A 17,625-nucleotide genomic window follows, 5' to 3' on the forward strand; every position below is an offset into this window, starting at 1 on the left:
TTGGTGTAAACTGGAAGGCTGTTGTAATAACTAACAGACAGAAAAGCACAGGGAATTGCCTGGCAGCTCTATAAAGCTCCCTCCGAGCCCTGAGCCCTGTAGAAGTACATCAGCCTCGGCCACCAGCATGACCAGCCAGTCCCAAGGAATCCAACAGCTTTTGCAGGCAGAAAAACGTGCCAAGGACAAGCTGGAGGAAGCCAAAAAGAGTAAGTATGTGGCCTGGTTTTATTCTCTTTTTCTACTCTAAGCTTTTCAGAAATACAGAGGCCCAAGGAAAAACGTCATTTCATCTGTACCCATCACAGATGTGCTCCTATTCTTTCCTATGTGCCATTTCCCTTTCACTTGCATTAGTGCCATGCCTTGACTGCAGCAGGCATTTAACCAGATGCATACTTGGCTTAAATTCTGTGCACGCGTGTGCTTGTGTGTGTGTGTGCACACACGTGCCTCTTTACATTAAACAAGGTTTTCTTTGTTATATTCATCCTGTCAGCTAGATTTATTCTTGCTTTTTCTCTATGCCAATAACGTCATTACAGCCTTATTTAGGTACTTAAAGTGGAAGCCTACATGCCTCTGGCTGCCTGCTCCAGGGAACAAGACTCCAGACCATGCATTTCTCCTTATATACATTTTCAGTGTTCCTCTATACTTATGTAAACAAGTACCTTGCCTTTTAATCTCAACTGGGTGCCAAAAAAAATAATAATAATAAATTGACAATAAATTGGGATGATAGAGTACTGATCATAATCCAAGTCCCAGTACAATAACAAGAACTGTGACTGTTTCTATAAAGTCTTATTATGAGCAATAAGTTATCAGCAAGTGATCAAATGTTCAGTTTAAAACAAGCATATCTTGTATGGGTAAAGCGCTGCATCGGTATCCAAGAATAAATTCAATCCTTGATATTCTAATCAAATATAAGCAAAAAACAATAAGAAAATGAAAGCAATATCCCAATTTATAAAAAAAAAAAAGTTGAAACTTCTAATAATTGATGTAAAAGAAATAACTATTCATGCAAGAATACCATTCTATACTTTAATCATTTTCTGTATTCATCTCCTATTGATTTTAACTCAAAATACCGTGGCAACAGTTTCCTGAACGTAGGTTCCAACTACATGAGTCACTAACTGCATTAGCCATGACACATGAATACTGTTTCATGGAACAATCTTCATTTAGAAACAGGAAGCTTAATGCCATCCTCCAGCACTAAGATAAAATAGGTGAAGATCACAGAATGGTTTGGGTTGGAAGGGGCCTTTAAGATCATCTAGTTCCAACCCTCTGCTATAGACAGGGATACCTCCCACTAGACCAGGTTGCTCCAAGACCCATCCAGCCTGGCCTTGGATGCCTGCAGAGAGAGTGCATCCACAGCCTCTCTGGACAACCTGTTCCAGTGAAGAATGATGCCATGCACAGCGAGAGAGTGTGATAAAGGATTTTGTTTTCCAAGAAAAATAGAAGCTAAAGAAAAATAGTCTATGTAGGTTGCATATTCTTTCTACATATCGATCAGCATCATTAATTGTGTGATGTGCTAATTTGTACAGCAGCATGCAGAGAAGTGGAAGTCACGTCCCTTCCCTGAGCATCCAGCTGCTGCCCACGCCTCGCAGCCATGCAGAAGCAAAAGCATTCTCAATCTTCATAAATTAAAACAAAACAAAACAAAAGGGCTCACCAAAAGGGTGCTTGGGGTTGCTACTCCCAACTTGAAGTCAAGAAATAGGTACAAATTCAACCCTTCTATGGCCAGCTGAGGTGCTTTCGATGAGACGTGCTCCCCTTCTGACACAGGGCAGAGGAAATGCATGGCTCCCCAGAGCAAGGAGCAAAAAACTGGGTGATCTGTAAGGGCACAACCTCACATGCAGAGAATGGGTTAGGTCTGAACACCGACTGCAGAATCAGTCCTTTTAGCTATGACAGCTTGACATCACTCTCATTTTTGTGTTTGTGTGGGTTGTTTTTTTTTTTTTTAAACAACTACAAAAAATGGTACTTGGGCTTTTTCTGAAACATCTAGCTTAAAAGAAGCTGTGTAAGTTAACAAGTCCCCAGAATGAAAAGTATCATTATAACATTCAAATAATGACCAAAATGAGCATCTTGCTGGATCCAGACATGAGCCGAGCTGCATTTGCTCCACTCTGCCTACAAGTGCACTCCTCTGTCAGCACCCCAGCCCCACGCACAGCACTCATGATAAGCATGGGGTTTCTTCCAGCTAAGCTTCCTTCCAGACTCCGAGTCTGAGTTCAACCCCTGCCCACGCCTACCAGTGCTGCAGTGCTGAGGGAAGAGTTATTCAGCAGCTACAGCAAATGAGCTGCAAAAGTTTTGCTATCAGTAAAAACAGAATACAAATATTTCATCAGTATGACTTCCTTCTCTGTTACTTATCTCCACTCTCACACATCAGACTGCTCTCCCTGTGCTGGCACAAATTCTCCTTGTTGTTCTTCACTCCAGGTTTTCATAGCAATGTCACTGTGCCACTTTTACATGACTAACTAAACCAGCAATGGCTTAAATAACATGAGACAGGGACTAAAGGGGCTCTCCTTCTGCCAAATCCTGTCGTGTCAAACCAGAATTATTTCAGCAGTCTCGTTCCCAGAGTGATTCAGCAGTTGCATCAACATTAAGGACTGCAAAGTCTGCCTCCGAGTGAGACTAAAATACAAGGAACATCAAACAGAGTATGAATACATTATAAATAACCTGCGCACACCGTTTGGAGAAGCAAGGTGAGGGCGTTCTTCCTCACCTCAGAAGCACCAGCCCTGGCCCACCTCAGACCAGCTGGGATCAGCAGCTGCTGCTCTGGGCTGGGCAGCTCGAGGCTCTGCGTGAGAGTGCTGAACCCGTCCCGCCCGAGCCGAGCAGCCCTGCCCCTGCTGAACCCTAAATATGACCTCCTTGTCACTGCAAACAGGCTTTGCACAGCAACACTGGTTGAGTAAACCAGATTATCCTATTTATGTGGTAACGTGAGAAGCAGGAAAGGCCGGTTGCTCGAGGGTCACAACAAGGAAAAGCCATTTTCAAGGAAATGCAATTACCTAAAGCGTGCTTGTGCAAAACTGTCAGTGTTTACTGCTGAAACTCACATAATCAGACCAAAATGCAGCACGGACACACATAGGATCATACATAAACAGGTAGTGGGCCTGGCTGTTACTGAAATACGTGCAGCTGTTTGCAATGCAAAATCCATTTGGACTACTGAAGCTCACAAATAAATACAATTATGTTCATGAAGTGAAGCCAAATTGTAGCACCGCAGCTCTTCTTGCTCAATATCCTTTATCTCGCCTTCCTTATCACATCCTTTGCCATATCATCAACTGATGTCATTTATACCTGACAATTTATTAACAGTCAGTTGGTAAAAACACATATGCAAGGCTGAAACCATCAAATCCACTGAACGTGAACAAAAAAGAGGGTGCTGTTCTCTATCCTTTCGTACACTGCACTACCAAAGTAAGACACTTGAAAAGAATGATATTAATTACATCCATCATGCTCACTTGGATAATACCCACAACATATTTTATCTGGCAAAAAGCTATATATACACTGATCGGCTGGTTTTACTGTATTTTATTAAAACTGCAAAATAGTCTTTAGAAATGAGCATTCCCAAATTCCATTTAGCAGACAAAAAACAAAGCAGAAAACAACAGAAACAGTCCTATTTAAAGAAAACGCCATTAATTTTTGGCAGCCTATTCACATGACATTTCTGTGCAGAAATTTAGCTAGAAGCACAGATGATCTGTTTGAAAACAGAAAGATGATTTTAGCAAGCCAGTTCTGGGGAAGCAAGAGAACAGTGTTTAAGCAAATTAGAACATAAAATTTTCAGGAAGATTTGATTTCCACTGCCCTTCTCTTGCAAGATCTTCAAATAAATAAATAAATCACTCCAGTTGCTCTGGATCTAACCAGAGTTATTTCATTAACGCTGTGGCAATACCTATGAAGAAGGGTATAACCTTTCTTCGTGCTGCTAGTTCTTTCCCACATTATTATGTAATGGGAATATCTAAAGTTGACTTGCTACAGAAAGTTGGTTAAGATTAGCCTGATTTAACATGAAGCCTGGAAGCCTGCAGATTCCTCCTCCTCTCCCTCAGCTACCATATCCACGGCACAGTGGGAAATGCAGCCAGGACAGCTCTGCTCCATTGCTTCTCCATGTCCTGAAGGACAGGAAAGAAGGAGGGACAAAGAGGCAGCAGCAAACACAGCCCTCACTGTACGCCCCTTAGGCATAGGTGTCGTCAAACCTGGAGCTTTCTGCACCTCACCTTTTCTATCCAAGGGTAAATCTATGAGACTCAGGTTGGCTTGCCCCATCCTTCTTCTGTTTCTAGTGCTTTCTGCATGATCTTGGCTGAATTGCTGTGCTTTGCCACCCTTGAGGACACAAGGTCTAATGTTAGCTCAGCTGTACGATAGAGTCCCTACTATAGAATCTAGAAGTTCAGTAAGACATGAAAAAGGCGATTCCTTACTGTACATCTAGGGTAGCAGACAAGTGGTTAATAACAGACTGATTAATTAATTTTGGTTTGCCTCTAGTGAAACAGCAGGTTAAGCTCTAGTTTCTACTTAACTTAATCAGGTGCAGCATATGCACTATCGCATATGTTGGCAGTTGCTGATTCTGTCCACAACGTTGTTGAACTAGCAGTAATTTACTCACAGCTTTTCCACTTAATTAAATAGGAAGCAGCAGGTTCCTGCTGTGCCAATCCTACAGGCATCATGGAAAAAAAAAAAACAACAAAAAACAATGGCTGCCACCCTACAGTGACACCCTATGTATTATGCTTATTCCAGTGTCAGGAACCGACGTGTATGAATATATATTCACTTTTTGGTTCACCAGCTGCATTGTGAGAGGTGGATGAACTGTATTTCTATAGTTAGTCTCTTTCTATTGTATGCATTTTAAATGGATTCATTTATCTATCTCGTGGCCAAATATGCAACATATTTAGTACAGATGGCCCCCCAGATGGAATTTGAAATTAAAATCCCACCATTTTTGAAATAATTTAATTTACTATAGAGATCCAATTCTTCAGCTGGTGAAATTGGCAGAGCTTCATTTTAGTCACTCCCTCTGATCACAGTTCCAGAGAATCTCCTCCCCGTGCCATTTCTAAAGGAAAGCCTCTATATTAAGCTGAACAGCTCTAAATTTGGAGACAAGAATAAGAGCAACTTCAAAACACAGTTCTCACCTGGCCCCGAATTTTGTTGTTCAGACTGGTATCAGGCTTTTACACGAGTCTGTCAGTTAACAACCCCAACGCTCCATACAGTGTGACAGAGGCTAAAGGCATCAGCTCCTATCAAGCAAATTCAAACTTTTGGAGAGTTAAAATACATCATTATCCCTCTGTAAAAACTGCATTGCTTTCATAGCAGGAGAATTCTGAGATGAGTACTAGCCTGCACAGGTGAGTACTCCACTGATGAACTGAGAGGCAGTAAAGCTGTGGAGCTCCCCATCATTTTCCTCCCTGCTGTGAAACCTCACCTCTCTGCCTTTCCCACAACAAGTCCATCCATGAAATCCAACGGTTCAGGAACCAAAACTTCAAAAAGAAATTCACGTTTCAGGCACCTCTCTGCTCCTGGGACTGTCCTGCAGATAACAGCTTCCAAAGGGGCCACCAGCTGGGCAAATACTTTACCACTGGATCGTGAATTTTGCCCAGTCACAAACATATAAGAAACAATCGTCTTCCCCTCACATTCAGCCCTGTCGTTGTGCCCTGCCCAGGTGAAACAGATTGCTACACGTCACACCTCATAAGGCTTCAGAAGCCCAGCACAGGTGCAACCAATCTGACAAAGCCACCTGGAAAAAAACAGGTCTGAAATTGGAATGCACAGCTCCCCAGCTCAGATCAGGAATGTTTTCAGGCTTTCCAAAAAGATACTGTTTTCAACTTAATTGAATTTGAAGATTAAAAAAAAAAAAAAAAAAGCTTTCTGAAAGTGTGGATATTTCTCAGTGACATCAAGTAGGCGGCTACAGTAAATTAATGGAAGGGCATTTCATGCATCAGATTAAGGAACCATGGTCAGTTGCTCAGTTTTGCGTTATCCTCATTTATGCAAGTAAGCAAGGGATTTTTTATCCTGTGGAGCAAGAGTATCCTCTCCCACCCTTTACATTCTGGCTGTATAGGAGAAAGAGACCAAAGAAATGAAAAATAAAATAAAAAAATCAGCATCAGCCCAGCAGCCTTAAACGTAATGCATCAACTTTCAGTGCAAAGGGATTGCTGCCCTATCAATTAGTGACTTTCTGCACAAAATAGCATAGAAGAATCCTGGCAAGATCGTCCTGACTTTTCCAAGTTTGCATATGCAAAGCATGTGGACAGCAATGCGTAACCATGGCATTATCACGAGATGCTCAATACTTTCTCAGTGTAAACACTTAAGCTATCACATGCCCATCAATCCTACTTTCGCCCTTGACCTAACATCCCTGTGACACTCAGGCTGTGCCTTTTACCTGCTCCTGCAATAACTCAAGTGGGTTTCATTTTACATACCCTTAGTATTTACCTAAGAGAAAATTAACTTGTAAACACAAGCCTTCCCAGGAGAAAGAGTCTAGTTTTCACTACTGCCTAAAATGCTATTTTTAAAGTTCATCATCCTATTTAGAAATAAAATAAAAGAAAGACTTCACAATAACTTCCATGTTTTCTGCACATTAGGAGAATACATCAGCCCCTTTTTTCTCTTAACCATTCACCTCTGCATTTAACAGATGCTCGTGAAAAAGGGTGGGGGCAAAGAGGACGGAGCCAGGAGGTTGCAGCTCAGTTTGGTAATGGTTAAGATGTATCTCGCAGCACTTTGGAAATCTGCCAGCTCTGAACAGAACCCAGTTGGTGTGGGATGAAGGGATCCTGGCAGCCAATCAATGCAGAAAAATCTTACAAAACAACGTCTTTTCCAATCACTGACAACTAAAATCTGTTATCTGGCTGCTACTATTGCTGATGAAGGGAAGATAGATATTTATTTAAACACAAAGCTGTGATGAAAAAAAAAATCATTTGTGTTATGAGAAAATGCGTAGTTGCAAAAGGACTTCTGTTGTTAGCAAACCAGCAAGCTTTTCATTTTGATGTGTGCCTTCATGCAGGGAGCTGAGCTCAGAAGATGGGTGCTTTCACTCTCAAAGAGCCCTACTAAATCCCTTCGGCTCTTCAGCCAACTCTGTGCAAATGACACTGCTGTTCGCTTTGCTCAAAACTTTGTCCAGGAAACTTCTACCCAGGTTAAATACCTCTTACGTTGGGAGATGCACCTTTTAGGATAATGTGACTACTGTGACGTAAATTTGTGTTTCTTCCCTCTGTTAGGAAAGGGAAAGAGACTGAAGCAGGCCAAAGAAGAAGCCATAGCTGAGATAGACCATTACCGGCTGCAGAGGGAGAAGGAGTTCAGGAACAAGCAAATGAACGTGAGTGAGACCTCTATGGGCTTTTGCAGTAAACCAAACTGTTTGGTTTACTGACACTACCCACAAACTAACCTGGCCATGCTGATTAAACAGACCTGTCAAACGGGCCTCACCTGTGATGTGCATACACTTCATTTTGTCTTTTTTCACAGGATTGGAATGCATTTGTACCTGATATTGTGGATTTTAACCTCTAAAATCGTCCAAATTCTGTATTATGGTTCACATTTGCCCTTTAGAAAGCATTATCTCCCTTAAGCAACAACATTTCCAGGTTCTCCTAAAGGAGTCTTCCAGAAAGACCTCACTTCTGCCCTGAAAACTGAGGTTGAAATAAGGTGGATGTTTCAGCAATAGTCAAGAGTTAAAAATCCCTCTATTTCTGTTCCACTTGAGCTTTTTAACTGCATAGAACACTGCATCTGTGGCGAACCAAAATCATCCAAGCTTTGGGGTTTTTCACATCTTCCTAGTAACAACTGTCTGGATGATATTTTCATATCTGAATTGCAGTTCGTAATACATATTTATGGCACTGTGCTGTCATCTCTGCCATTTTCATAAAGCTTCACAAACCATTCTCCTTTTGCTTGGCAGCCTTCCTTGTACGGTTTTGTTCTTGTTTCCTCCCTGTTTGTTTTGTGCAAAGGGAGGAAAACTCTGTTCAAAAACAGCAACAACAAAAAAGCCAAGGAGGTCGAATAAAAACTGCCATATAAATATATTATTCCAGCCACATTTCATATAATACATTTCCCAGCAGAGATCATAATTTTTAGAACATACGCACCAAGTTTCCTGTATGCATGTCAGCCTCCAGACACACCACCACTCTGCCAGGTGGAGTTATCTTATACAAACAACTTCAGGTTTTTACTGATCATAACAAAGTAAAAATGCATCTAAATGCCTTAAACTTCTCAACCAAGCCAAACTTCTTGGCTTAGGCCTGACATAGCAGAGGAAAAAAAACCCTTGTTTTGGTGCCCTCAGTATTCTCATCATAAACAAAACTCAAGCTGCAAGCAAAGGCCATTGTTTGACAACTGAGCATGTTACACAAGTAGGCCAGAGCATGTATTGCTCCTCAACCGAGAGCATGCTCTACAAGATCGCTTCAGTCCTACTTCAAGTTCCCTGGCCCCATTACACTGAACGTTTAGCTACCCCAGAGCAATGTCATCACTTTTAACCTGTGCTTGGAAGGCAGTGAGAAGTTCCAGGTAACCCACAAAGGTCTGACACCAGGCTCAGTTTGCTGGCTCATGTATTCAGACACTAAAATAATTTTTGGTCAGTCTCATTTAATGCTGTTTCTCCTCTTACTGTGTGTTGCTGTATCCTTCCCAGGGAATTTTTTCTTGTCCCATGAGATGTTCTGCGTCAGTTCAGAACGAACAATGACAAAAAAGTAATTATTAATATGAGGTTAGAGTGATAAACAGCAAGATTTTCTTTTCAAAAATAATAATTTTTCGAAAGAGACATACAAAATTGAAGCCCAGAGCCCAAATTAGTTTTGATAGTGCTCATGGTGTTGCACTCAAGGTCTGAGGTCACTGAACTCTGGCACTGCGAACGCTGGCTCCAAACCTATGCTTTCAAAGACAGGGTAATGCTTTGGCAACTTTGGAATGCCACTAACATAAAACCAGTACGGGCAAAATGATGGACAGACTGTCAAGTTCAGAAGAAATCACAAACTAAGCAGAACATCGCCTGGATCCTGACAAGAGAAAGAATTCAGAAGTAGAGTGGAAATAAAAGATCAAAAGTAAGATTAAGAATCAACCATCTCAGAGCAGTATTAGTGCAAACCAAGAGAGCAGGTTTATGGTTTAGAGAAGTTATTATTATAATCCTCTCCTTGAGGTTTTGCAAAAAATATTTAGTAGCTGGATAACACGCAACCATCTGGGATCTCTAGAAAGTTATTTTCCCCAGTGGAAAAAATCAGCTTCATAAATCTGGTTTAAGCTGTACAATCTTTCCCACATGAGGCCCTTACAACTTGTCTAAAAGCGAAAATAGAATGCCAACTAAAAATAGTTACTATAGAAAATGATACTCTTTTCCCAGTGTTTACTACTGTGTCTACGTCCTGTATTTCTTCCAAATCAGAAAATGTTTTACATCTGGATTGCAGACAAACTTCTTACTACGTTGCCAGGTACAGATAATTGCAAATGTGATTTGTGCAAAAGGAGATCATAGCTCAGCTGCCTCTCCTTCTTTCAAGTACTAAGTTGGGTAGAAATCACATGGAAAATAAAGCTAATGACTCCTCCCATTTGAGGTCATCCCATAGGTACCCCTACTACCATCACAGGTTAGTCCAGCTGCTAGTCCACCCCAGAGAACTGTGGCAGGAACAAGGAGAATATGTTATTTATTACTTTCTTACTCTGTGTGCAGAAATGTCTTCCGCTCTTCCCCCTGGAATTCTCTAGCTGAAAACAAAATTCTCTCTCAGTATCTGAAGGACTTTTCCATAAGGGAAGAATGCAAGGGATGTTGGAGCAGTGGGGGAGGAGGAACAAAGCCACGGATTTGGAACGTGTGCATCTGTTTATAACATAACCTTGCTAAAATGTTCAGCAAGTGTAGAGTCAATTAAATTCTAAGCGAATGTCCTGATATTAACTGTGCCAGAAGCTGTCTGGTACTTTGCCAGAGAAGAAAATGTAACATTAAAAGACCTTGTCTGAGGCCTGTTGAGGGTTATACATCGGTAGCTGCTGAAGACATTTCAAATACTCTGAAACTCTAACAATGCAGTTTTGGGAAGGCTTTCCCAGGTTTTGCTCCTGAGCTGTGCTCGCATTCATTCTGAGTGAGGCCAAATGAAGTGCATTAGTGCTAAAACTTACTTGACTAGTCATTAAAACAGGAAAAAATAAAATGGGTGGTTAAAAGACAAAACACGTACAGCATTGTTCCCACAGGGAGCTGGGAAATTTGCATTACATGGGAGATTCCCATTGCTAATGAGCATATGAAAGAGTTGCCTTTAATCCTGTTTTCATGTGTGCGGTTCAACCTAGATCATACCCTTACTGTTAGAAAACAGTGTGACGTGTTTGCATTATGTTTATGCTAGATGATAAAGAGAAGTACAATAAACATAGTCACGCATAATGCCTGCTTTGTTTAGAGGGCTTCTGCTTTTTCAGGTAATGGGCTCCCAAGGTAACCTCTCTGCTCAGCTAGAGGAGCAAACAACAGAAACCATCCGAAACCTCACCAGCAGCTACCAGAAGAACAAGGAGAGCACGATGAAAAAGCTTTTGAACATAATATATGATGTCAAGCCCGAAGTCCACCCAAACTTCAGATATGCAGCTTAAGATCGACTATATCTAGGGAAGGATGTTTGTAAAAAGTAGCCTTGTTTCTTAATAACCACAGATAGTTCCTCCTCCATTGTTTCTGAATGTGTGAGAGAAAACAATAAAGCCGGAAGTGTACATTTCCACAAAGGTTTTGATGTGATGACAACCATGCAGGGTTTCACAAGCATTTGTTGGAATAGTGTTGGTCCCTGTTGGTAGCCAAGCCCCTGCCATTTGAACGGGTGCAAGTCAATAACTGCAGAAGAAATGACTATTTGACACCAGCAGCTTTTCAGTGGGAGTCTCTCTCATATCAAATGTTCTGTACTAAACAGGTTGTTGCATAATGCCTGTTTATCCCAATCTTTAGTGTACTTCAAGTCACGTGAAATAGAATACCACAAGAAATAAAAACAAGGCATTTCTATTTAGATTGTGACACATGTAGCAGTCAGGTTATGGAATATATAGGAACCGTCAGTTTTTGGTCAAAAATAAGACTTCAGAACAATTTGATTTTTTTTTATCCTAATTTAAAGCAAAATATAGATATCTTGGGCAGAGTTATGTTCAAAAAGCCATATTCAAATTACCATCCTGTTGTTTAAATACATCACAGGCTTTATAAAAGGTTTTTTAAGTCTGAAAAATGACAACAGCAGCAATCATTTATACATTTGCCTATGTTCAAGGTGCACCCTAGCATGCCCATCATTACCTATACAGTTACATCAAAAGCACAGACATCCATCAGCTCAGACTGTACCTCTGCTACGCTATCTAGTCCCTTATTCCACAAGAAGTTCATGGAAATCCAGTCGGTCAGGGCTCACTTACTGCTACCTGAAATGACCCTGAGCAACACTTCTTTCCACGATGGCACACATTTCCCTTGAAATAAATTTTTCTCAAGTTAGGAAAGTACAATATGGTCTGGTTGCTTTAAGTTGAAGCCCATTAAATCTGATGGCAGGCTGAGGGAAGGCACTGATGGAGTGTACGAGTGTGCGTGTGTGTGGGGGGGGGGGGGGGGGGGTTGGCACACACCTGCATTGTGAACCCTGTCTTGTCTTCACTACAGAATTACACTGGATTAGAAAACAAGCTTGAGAAATTGCAAAGACTAGCAAAACAAGTGCCACAATTTTCACTCCACGCAGACACGGACAAATCATTTCAATTTCATGGCAGCTAGTCGTAGGCAATCTCTTGTTCCAGGGAGGTTTACACAGCTGACATGCTGTCATGTGTAAAATGACCATAAAGCTGTAGTCAACTTAATGTCAGCAAATGTGACTCCTCAAGGCTGTGCCTGACGGTACACAATCTCACAGCCCTGATTGTTACAAGCTCCCGTGCTTGATTATGTTCTCTGGAGACAAAACAAAGATAAAGGGGAATGGGAAAGAGACCAGAAATCCTACTGACATCAGCTGAAAGGCTCATTTACTTAGGAGTGCTTTGAATCAAGTTGCAATTGGGTTTGATTTACTGAGGAGATGAAGGAGCCCCAATCCCAGCCCAGGAGCCCAAGTCACTGCCGCACCCTTCTACAGGCATGGGCAGCTGGAATGGCCTTGACACACACACCTCCAGCCTGTGTTGCAGTCCCAACATGGCGCTCAGATGTGAAGCATATGTCTTCTGTGAAATTAAATTAATATTGAAAAGTGATCATTCTGAAAGGAAACAGCATAACCTGAAACACAGCCTAAACTCCACACTAAGAAAGTATCCTCCACACAGAAGGAACATTCAGTGTCAAGATGAACGGCTTAGGTTCGACCCCCTAGCAGTTACTGCCAAATAACCTGATTTTTTCCAAAATGGAAAAAGTTGGTGACTGGCAAACTGATTCCAAATTTGGCTGAGCCAAAGCAGGGACAGGGGTAGGACAAAGGATTTATTTGAAAAGCTAAGCCTTTGAGGTGTGGAATAAGTGATAGTAGGAAGCCTCAACATAATTAGGTGGCAGTACTTTCTGCTTTTCTTTGTTGATCTAATACTGAAACTATTCCTGTGGCAAGAAAGCAGGCACAAGATCCTGCAGGGATTCCGTGGTGCGAGGACATGACTAGATAGCAAAGAAATTACTTTCTTTTGATTCCTTAGCCTCTTCCTACCTTACACAATTGTACCAACATTTGGTACAAGAAGTTATTTCTTAAATTTTTCAGCTGTGTTCTTCTCCACCTGAATGTTTAACTGCCAGTCCAAGTAGCACTGTACAGCATGGACCTCTGTTAGCACTACCTGAGGCAGGCAATGATCTCCCCAGGCACTTGTTGATGTAAGCAGCACTGCTCCACTTGCCCTCCTGGACTACCTCAGCATGCTTTCCACCAACGATCACCTACTTAAGACATTCTTCCTTTCTCTCATTTTGTGAAAATATCCCCTGTCACCAGCTGCTCCTCTCGTGAAGCTCCTATCCTCCTTTCAGGGCTGTTCTGTACCCTTTGGGAGCTAATGGCCACATACACATCTTCTCTAAAAGACATCTTCCCATGAATGCAGCCCCCTGACAAACACAAGCATGTGGCACAGCAGAGGCCACTAGCAGCAGGGGACACGCTGTCTGGAGGGGAAGATGCAGCTCTATGTGCACACGTCTCCTCCAGACCCGCTCTCCACATGCGTTATTAAAGTCCACATGGCCAACCACAGTAAAAACTTATCTGAAATACTGGGAACAGTCAAAGCAGTTAAACTACTTCAGGCTCTGTGAAGCCCAAACGAGGCTGCTCAGGCCAGCCTAACCAGCCTGTTCAATGCCAGCTCTCACACAGTTACACTGTGAACACAGCAATGACCTACCCGTACCCTCTCCATCCCCCATACCTGTACTAATGCAATTACCCAAATAAAGTGGCACGATATCAACAAATGGCACACAGAAAATCATAAATAGATTACCTTCTTGCTTGTTATTTTCTTTTTCATTAATAACTCTGAAAACAGGGTCTCAGAAAATTCATGAAGAGCTGTTATGAAGAACTCGATCTCTCCAACCATGTTCTTGCCATGGAAACCTGCTGCCTTGCCAGCAGAGCACCATCACAGCATGCTATCATGAAGTGTAGACAGTGGGCAGCTGTAGTCTAAAGGTGGCAAAGATTTTGGTGTAAGAGCAGCAATTCCAGCCCTATTCTGTTCCAGGAATACACTAAAGGCAAATGGTAATTAAGCAAGAAACATGGATGCTTTGTTAAGTTCTTCTTCGTGTATACAATATATACACTTCACAATGGTTTCCTCCAACTCATCGAAGGAAAAGAGGAAATGCCTACTATACAATACACAAGTGTCACATATTCCTGCCAAGCTCACAGTGGCCTCTTCTTCACAGATTTGATTATTCCTCATTTTATGGCAGAATAAGGCACTTCAAACCCTGAGTCTTCCCTGAGGAATGTTAACGCTTGTTAGAAGTACATGACCCAACCAGCAGTACTACAAAACACTTGGAAAATGTTACATTGGAGTACTATTAATACACTCTATTGCACTTACAGGACATGACTGCATGTGGAAAATCTGATTACTTGCAAGCTTATTAACTTACTGAGATTCCTCATTGCTTTTAAGAAAGATAGGCCACAAATGAATTACCTGACTCAGGGCACTTCCTGAAAGCTTTCTCTTGCCCCAGTACTTGATTTATTTATAAGCATACCGGACTCACAACTTCTTACGGAATTTCCATACTGCGTTTAGAAATACCGAAATTTTCCCCAAAGAAAGCTAGTTTGGTTGAAGTTAAATACTTCACGACAGGCTATGTAGAACCAGTGTAAGAAAATCATCTTAGACTCAGTTGTCAACTGCTGTGAATCAGCACAAGTGGGGTAATACCAGTGGAGCAGCAATCAACTCATTTCTGGGGTATTTTTTCTGAGCTCTGCATCTGCATATAGCTCAGGCACTTAACAGGCATTGCTGCTCCAGAACGCCCAGACAGTTTTGCTGCTTCTCAATACTATTTCTCACATTGGAACCCAGAATCAGTGAGACATACCTTACTCTGGAGGGGGCTGCTAGACTAACAAAGCACAAGAAAAGCAACACTGTCCACAGTCTCTACTTTTGCTGGACTCATATGCAGCTGTTTCGATCCCCAAAACAGCAGAGCATGCTGTCAGTGAAACGCTGTAGAGTACAACGCAGAATTAATCCAAATTTCAAGGCTCAGTGAAAGTAACATTTTCTGAGAAAACCTTAATGATTTTTTTTTCCAGTCAGCTCAAGCTTTAAATTATGGTGTTGTATTATTTTCAAATGAGAATACCTAAGAAGCAGAACTTACAGTAGAACTCAATGCGGTGCTCCCCAGAATACTGGTTGTTTGAACTGAAAAGAATGATATGGTCAATGTAAGATGAACATATGCCACAGCTTTGATCTAAACAGAAATTCAATAGTTCTGCAGTACAACATGGTGCTTTAAAATTGTGATTCAGTTGTTTGGGATGATTTGCTCAAGCACTAAGACCAATATTTATAATTTTTGGCGGTTAAGAAAGATGTCGTATTCTAGAGAAAATATGTTCTACGCAGAACCATGTGGACTCATCAGCAAACACAGAATGCAGTCATATTTACTAATGTGTTATTAATTACTTTGTGGATAGTAAAATTGCAACCCTGATCGGCTTCAGAGCAAAAATATCTTTCCTTGCAATGGTGAGCAAACATGTATCTTAACACGCAAACATTCCAGTTTTTTCCCCAGAATCTTGTGCAGCTTTTCAATTAAACTTGAGATTCCTTCTCTAATATCAGCTGGAAAAAGATGAGATTAGATGTGCACTAGCCAAGGCAGCATGTAATTAAGATTCAAAGCACTAACAAAAACTGTACTTTGCTGTTTATAGGTGAGATGCAGGCATAAAGTTTAATGAGCCTCTTTCTTTTCTCACCCCCTTGTGACTTGTTCCAACTCTTAACTATTCCTTTGCCTTGTAAACCTCGGGTCCATGAGAGGTGAGGACCAGCCTGAAGGTGCATAACATAACGAGCATGTCTGAGTTTATGTTACACTGCCTCGCTTCCGCTTTGCTGCTCTTGTGAGCCTGGAGTCTTGCAGAGTACTAACAGCAACAAAGTTCAGAAGTCATCCAATAAATTGGCACTGATACAGTTACAAATGTCTGCACAGCAAAAACATTAGTAGTACATGCACAAGCGTTTGCTGACCTTATAGGCTACTACTGGAGTTCAGAATTCAGCATCTCTGTGAAAGAGTTGGGAATTGAAAGAGCAGTCTTAACAGAGACTTATCAACTAAAGGAAGCACACTGCAATGACATGGGTTGGCAAAGAGGTCCAGCTCTTGACTTAAAACCTCCAGCTAACGCCCTAAATAAATTGTTAGAGGCGCCTCTGCACTGCAGTAGCTTTTGCCAACCACAGTAGTACTCTGTATTTTTTGTGGATTTTTTCTAATACATTCACGAGGCAGAGAAGGTCTGTTTTCCAGAAATCACACAGAGGTGCTGCCATAACCAACAGACTTGAAATCATCCCTCTGTAACCCACGATACTGAACTCATCTCCCTTTCACGGGGTCATTCCTGAAAATACACATATCTACCGCACCAAAGTATAGATGTCAGAGCACTATCATCAACACACTTAAGACCATCTTATTCTATTTTAATACATTCTGAAAGGCTGGAAATGTTAACTAACAGCAAACTGATCAGGCATTGTTTTTAATGAAAGACGTGAATTTAACAAGTCTGACCCAGATTACGAATTACGAGCCTCCTACTTCCAAGCTGTCTTTATATAAACACTGGCTGCCCATCTACAGCACAATCTGAGGCAGTTCTGAACTCGTAGACTGCTCTCCACCACCTGACTCTAACAGGCTGTACAAAGCTGAGTCTAATTGCTCAAGCAGGGGTGGAAACCATCAAAACTTTTTCTCAACAAACCCATCAAGTATCATGCTTAATTACAGCATGTTCATTTCTAAGCATACCATTGTACTGTTGGTGGACAGACTGATCCACCACATATATCAAGAAGGCAAGAGTCTACTGCTTTTCGACTATTGCTGTCTAATCTTAATAACAACGTCTGTAAATAATTAGATGTCGGAAATAAGGGTGCTGTTCTAGTTCTGCCCTTGTCTTTTTTTATTTGACTCAGTATTTCAAGAGAGAGTGATCCAATGGCCTCCAGTTCTGACCTTTATCAAGTATTCCCGAGTTCTGCAGCTCAGCTTTTCTAATCTTAGCTTGACTCCTCTTCTGTGACCCCCCTTCTTACAGACTTCCCAATTACCTCAATATTCACAGTATTCCCTAAAGCGCCACTACACGAAACACTATTATCTTTTATCTATTTTATCTATTAACCTTAGGAACACCGGCAAGCTATTACAGGCAATCACTGTGCTTAGAGAAAGAGAACAGAAAAGGGGCTGTATTTAAAGCTGTATGTGAAAATAGTTTGCATTTAGGCTACGTTTTGAATTTCTTCTGAAGGAAAATGAACTAGATATTTCAGAAGCAGAGCCGATGTATCTCAGTTAAGCCTTTCAGCTGTTTTGCATTTAAATGAAGTACTCTTTTTTTTTTCTTTTTTTTTAAAACATGTTTCTACTTGCTTGCCTTTTTTCCACACGCTTTCTGTTCCTTGCTCCTCATGGAGAGCTTTTCATAGGGCAAGTGCCACCAGGGATAAAGATGTGCTGGATCTCTAACTCAAGCCCCATAGCCTTCCACCCAGGTTGACTGTCGGGTTTCT

General features: G+C 41.4%; 1 protein-coding gene across 1 annotated transcript; it reads left to right on the forward strand.

Moving 5' to 3' along the window:
- The first annotated feature begins 98 nt into the window (after nucleotides 1–98).
- On the forward strand, nucleotides 99–11,793 carry ATP6V1G3 (ATPase H+ transporting V1 subunit G3). The gene is made up of 3 exons (XM_422192.6): nucleotides 99–209; nucleotides 7,437–7,537; nucleotides 10,711–11,793. Exons 1-3 carry the CDS (start codon nucleotides 128–130, stop codon nucleotides 10,882–10,884), a joined length of 357 nt encoding a protein of 118 aa, XP_422192.1. The 5' UTR covers nucleotides 99–127; the 3' UTR covers nucleotides 10,885–11,793.
- The last annotated feature ends 5,832 nt before the right edge of the window (nucleotides 11,794–17,625 follow it).

This window comes from Gallus gallus, chromosome 8 (genome assembly GCF_016699485.2).
Source record: "Gallus gallus isolate bGalGal1 chromosome 8, bGalGal1.mat.broiler.GRCg7b, whole genome shotgun sequence".
Lineage (NCBI taxonomy): Eukaryota > Metazoa > Chordata > Aves > Galliformes > Phasianidae > Gallus > Gallus gallus.

Bases quoted from the DNA above. Each gene is read 5' to 3' on its own strand.
- ATP6V1G3 (XM_422192.6), top strand. From the start codon at position 128: ATGACCAGCCAGTCCCAAGGAATCCAACAGCTTTTGCAGGCAGAAAAA. The intron at 210-7,436 runs GTAAGTATGTGG...TCCCTCTGTTAG, and splicing joins GCTGGAGGAAGCCAAAAAGA to GAAAGGGAAAGAGACTGAAG. The intron at 7,538-10,710 runs GTGAGTGAGACC...CTGCTTTTTCAG, and splicing joins TCAGGAACAAGCAAATGAAC to GTAATGGGCTCCCAAGGTAA.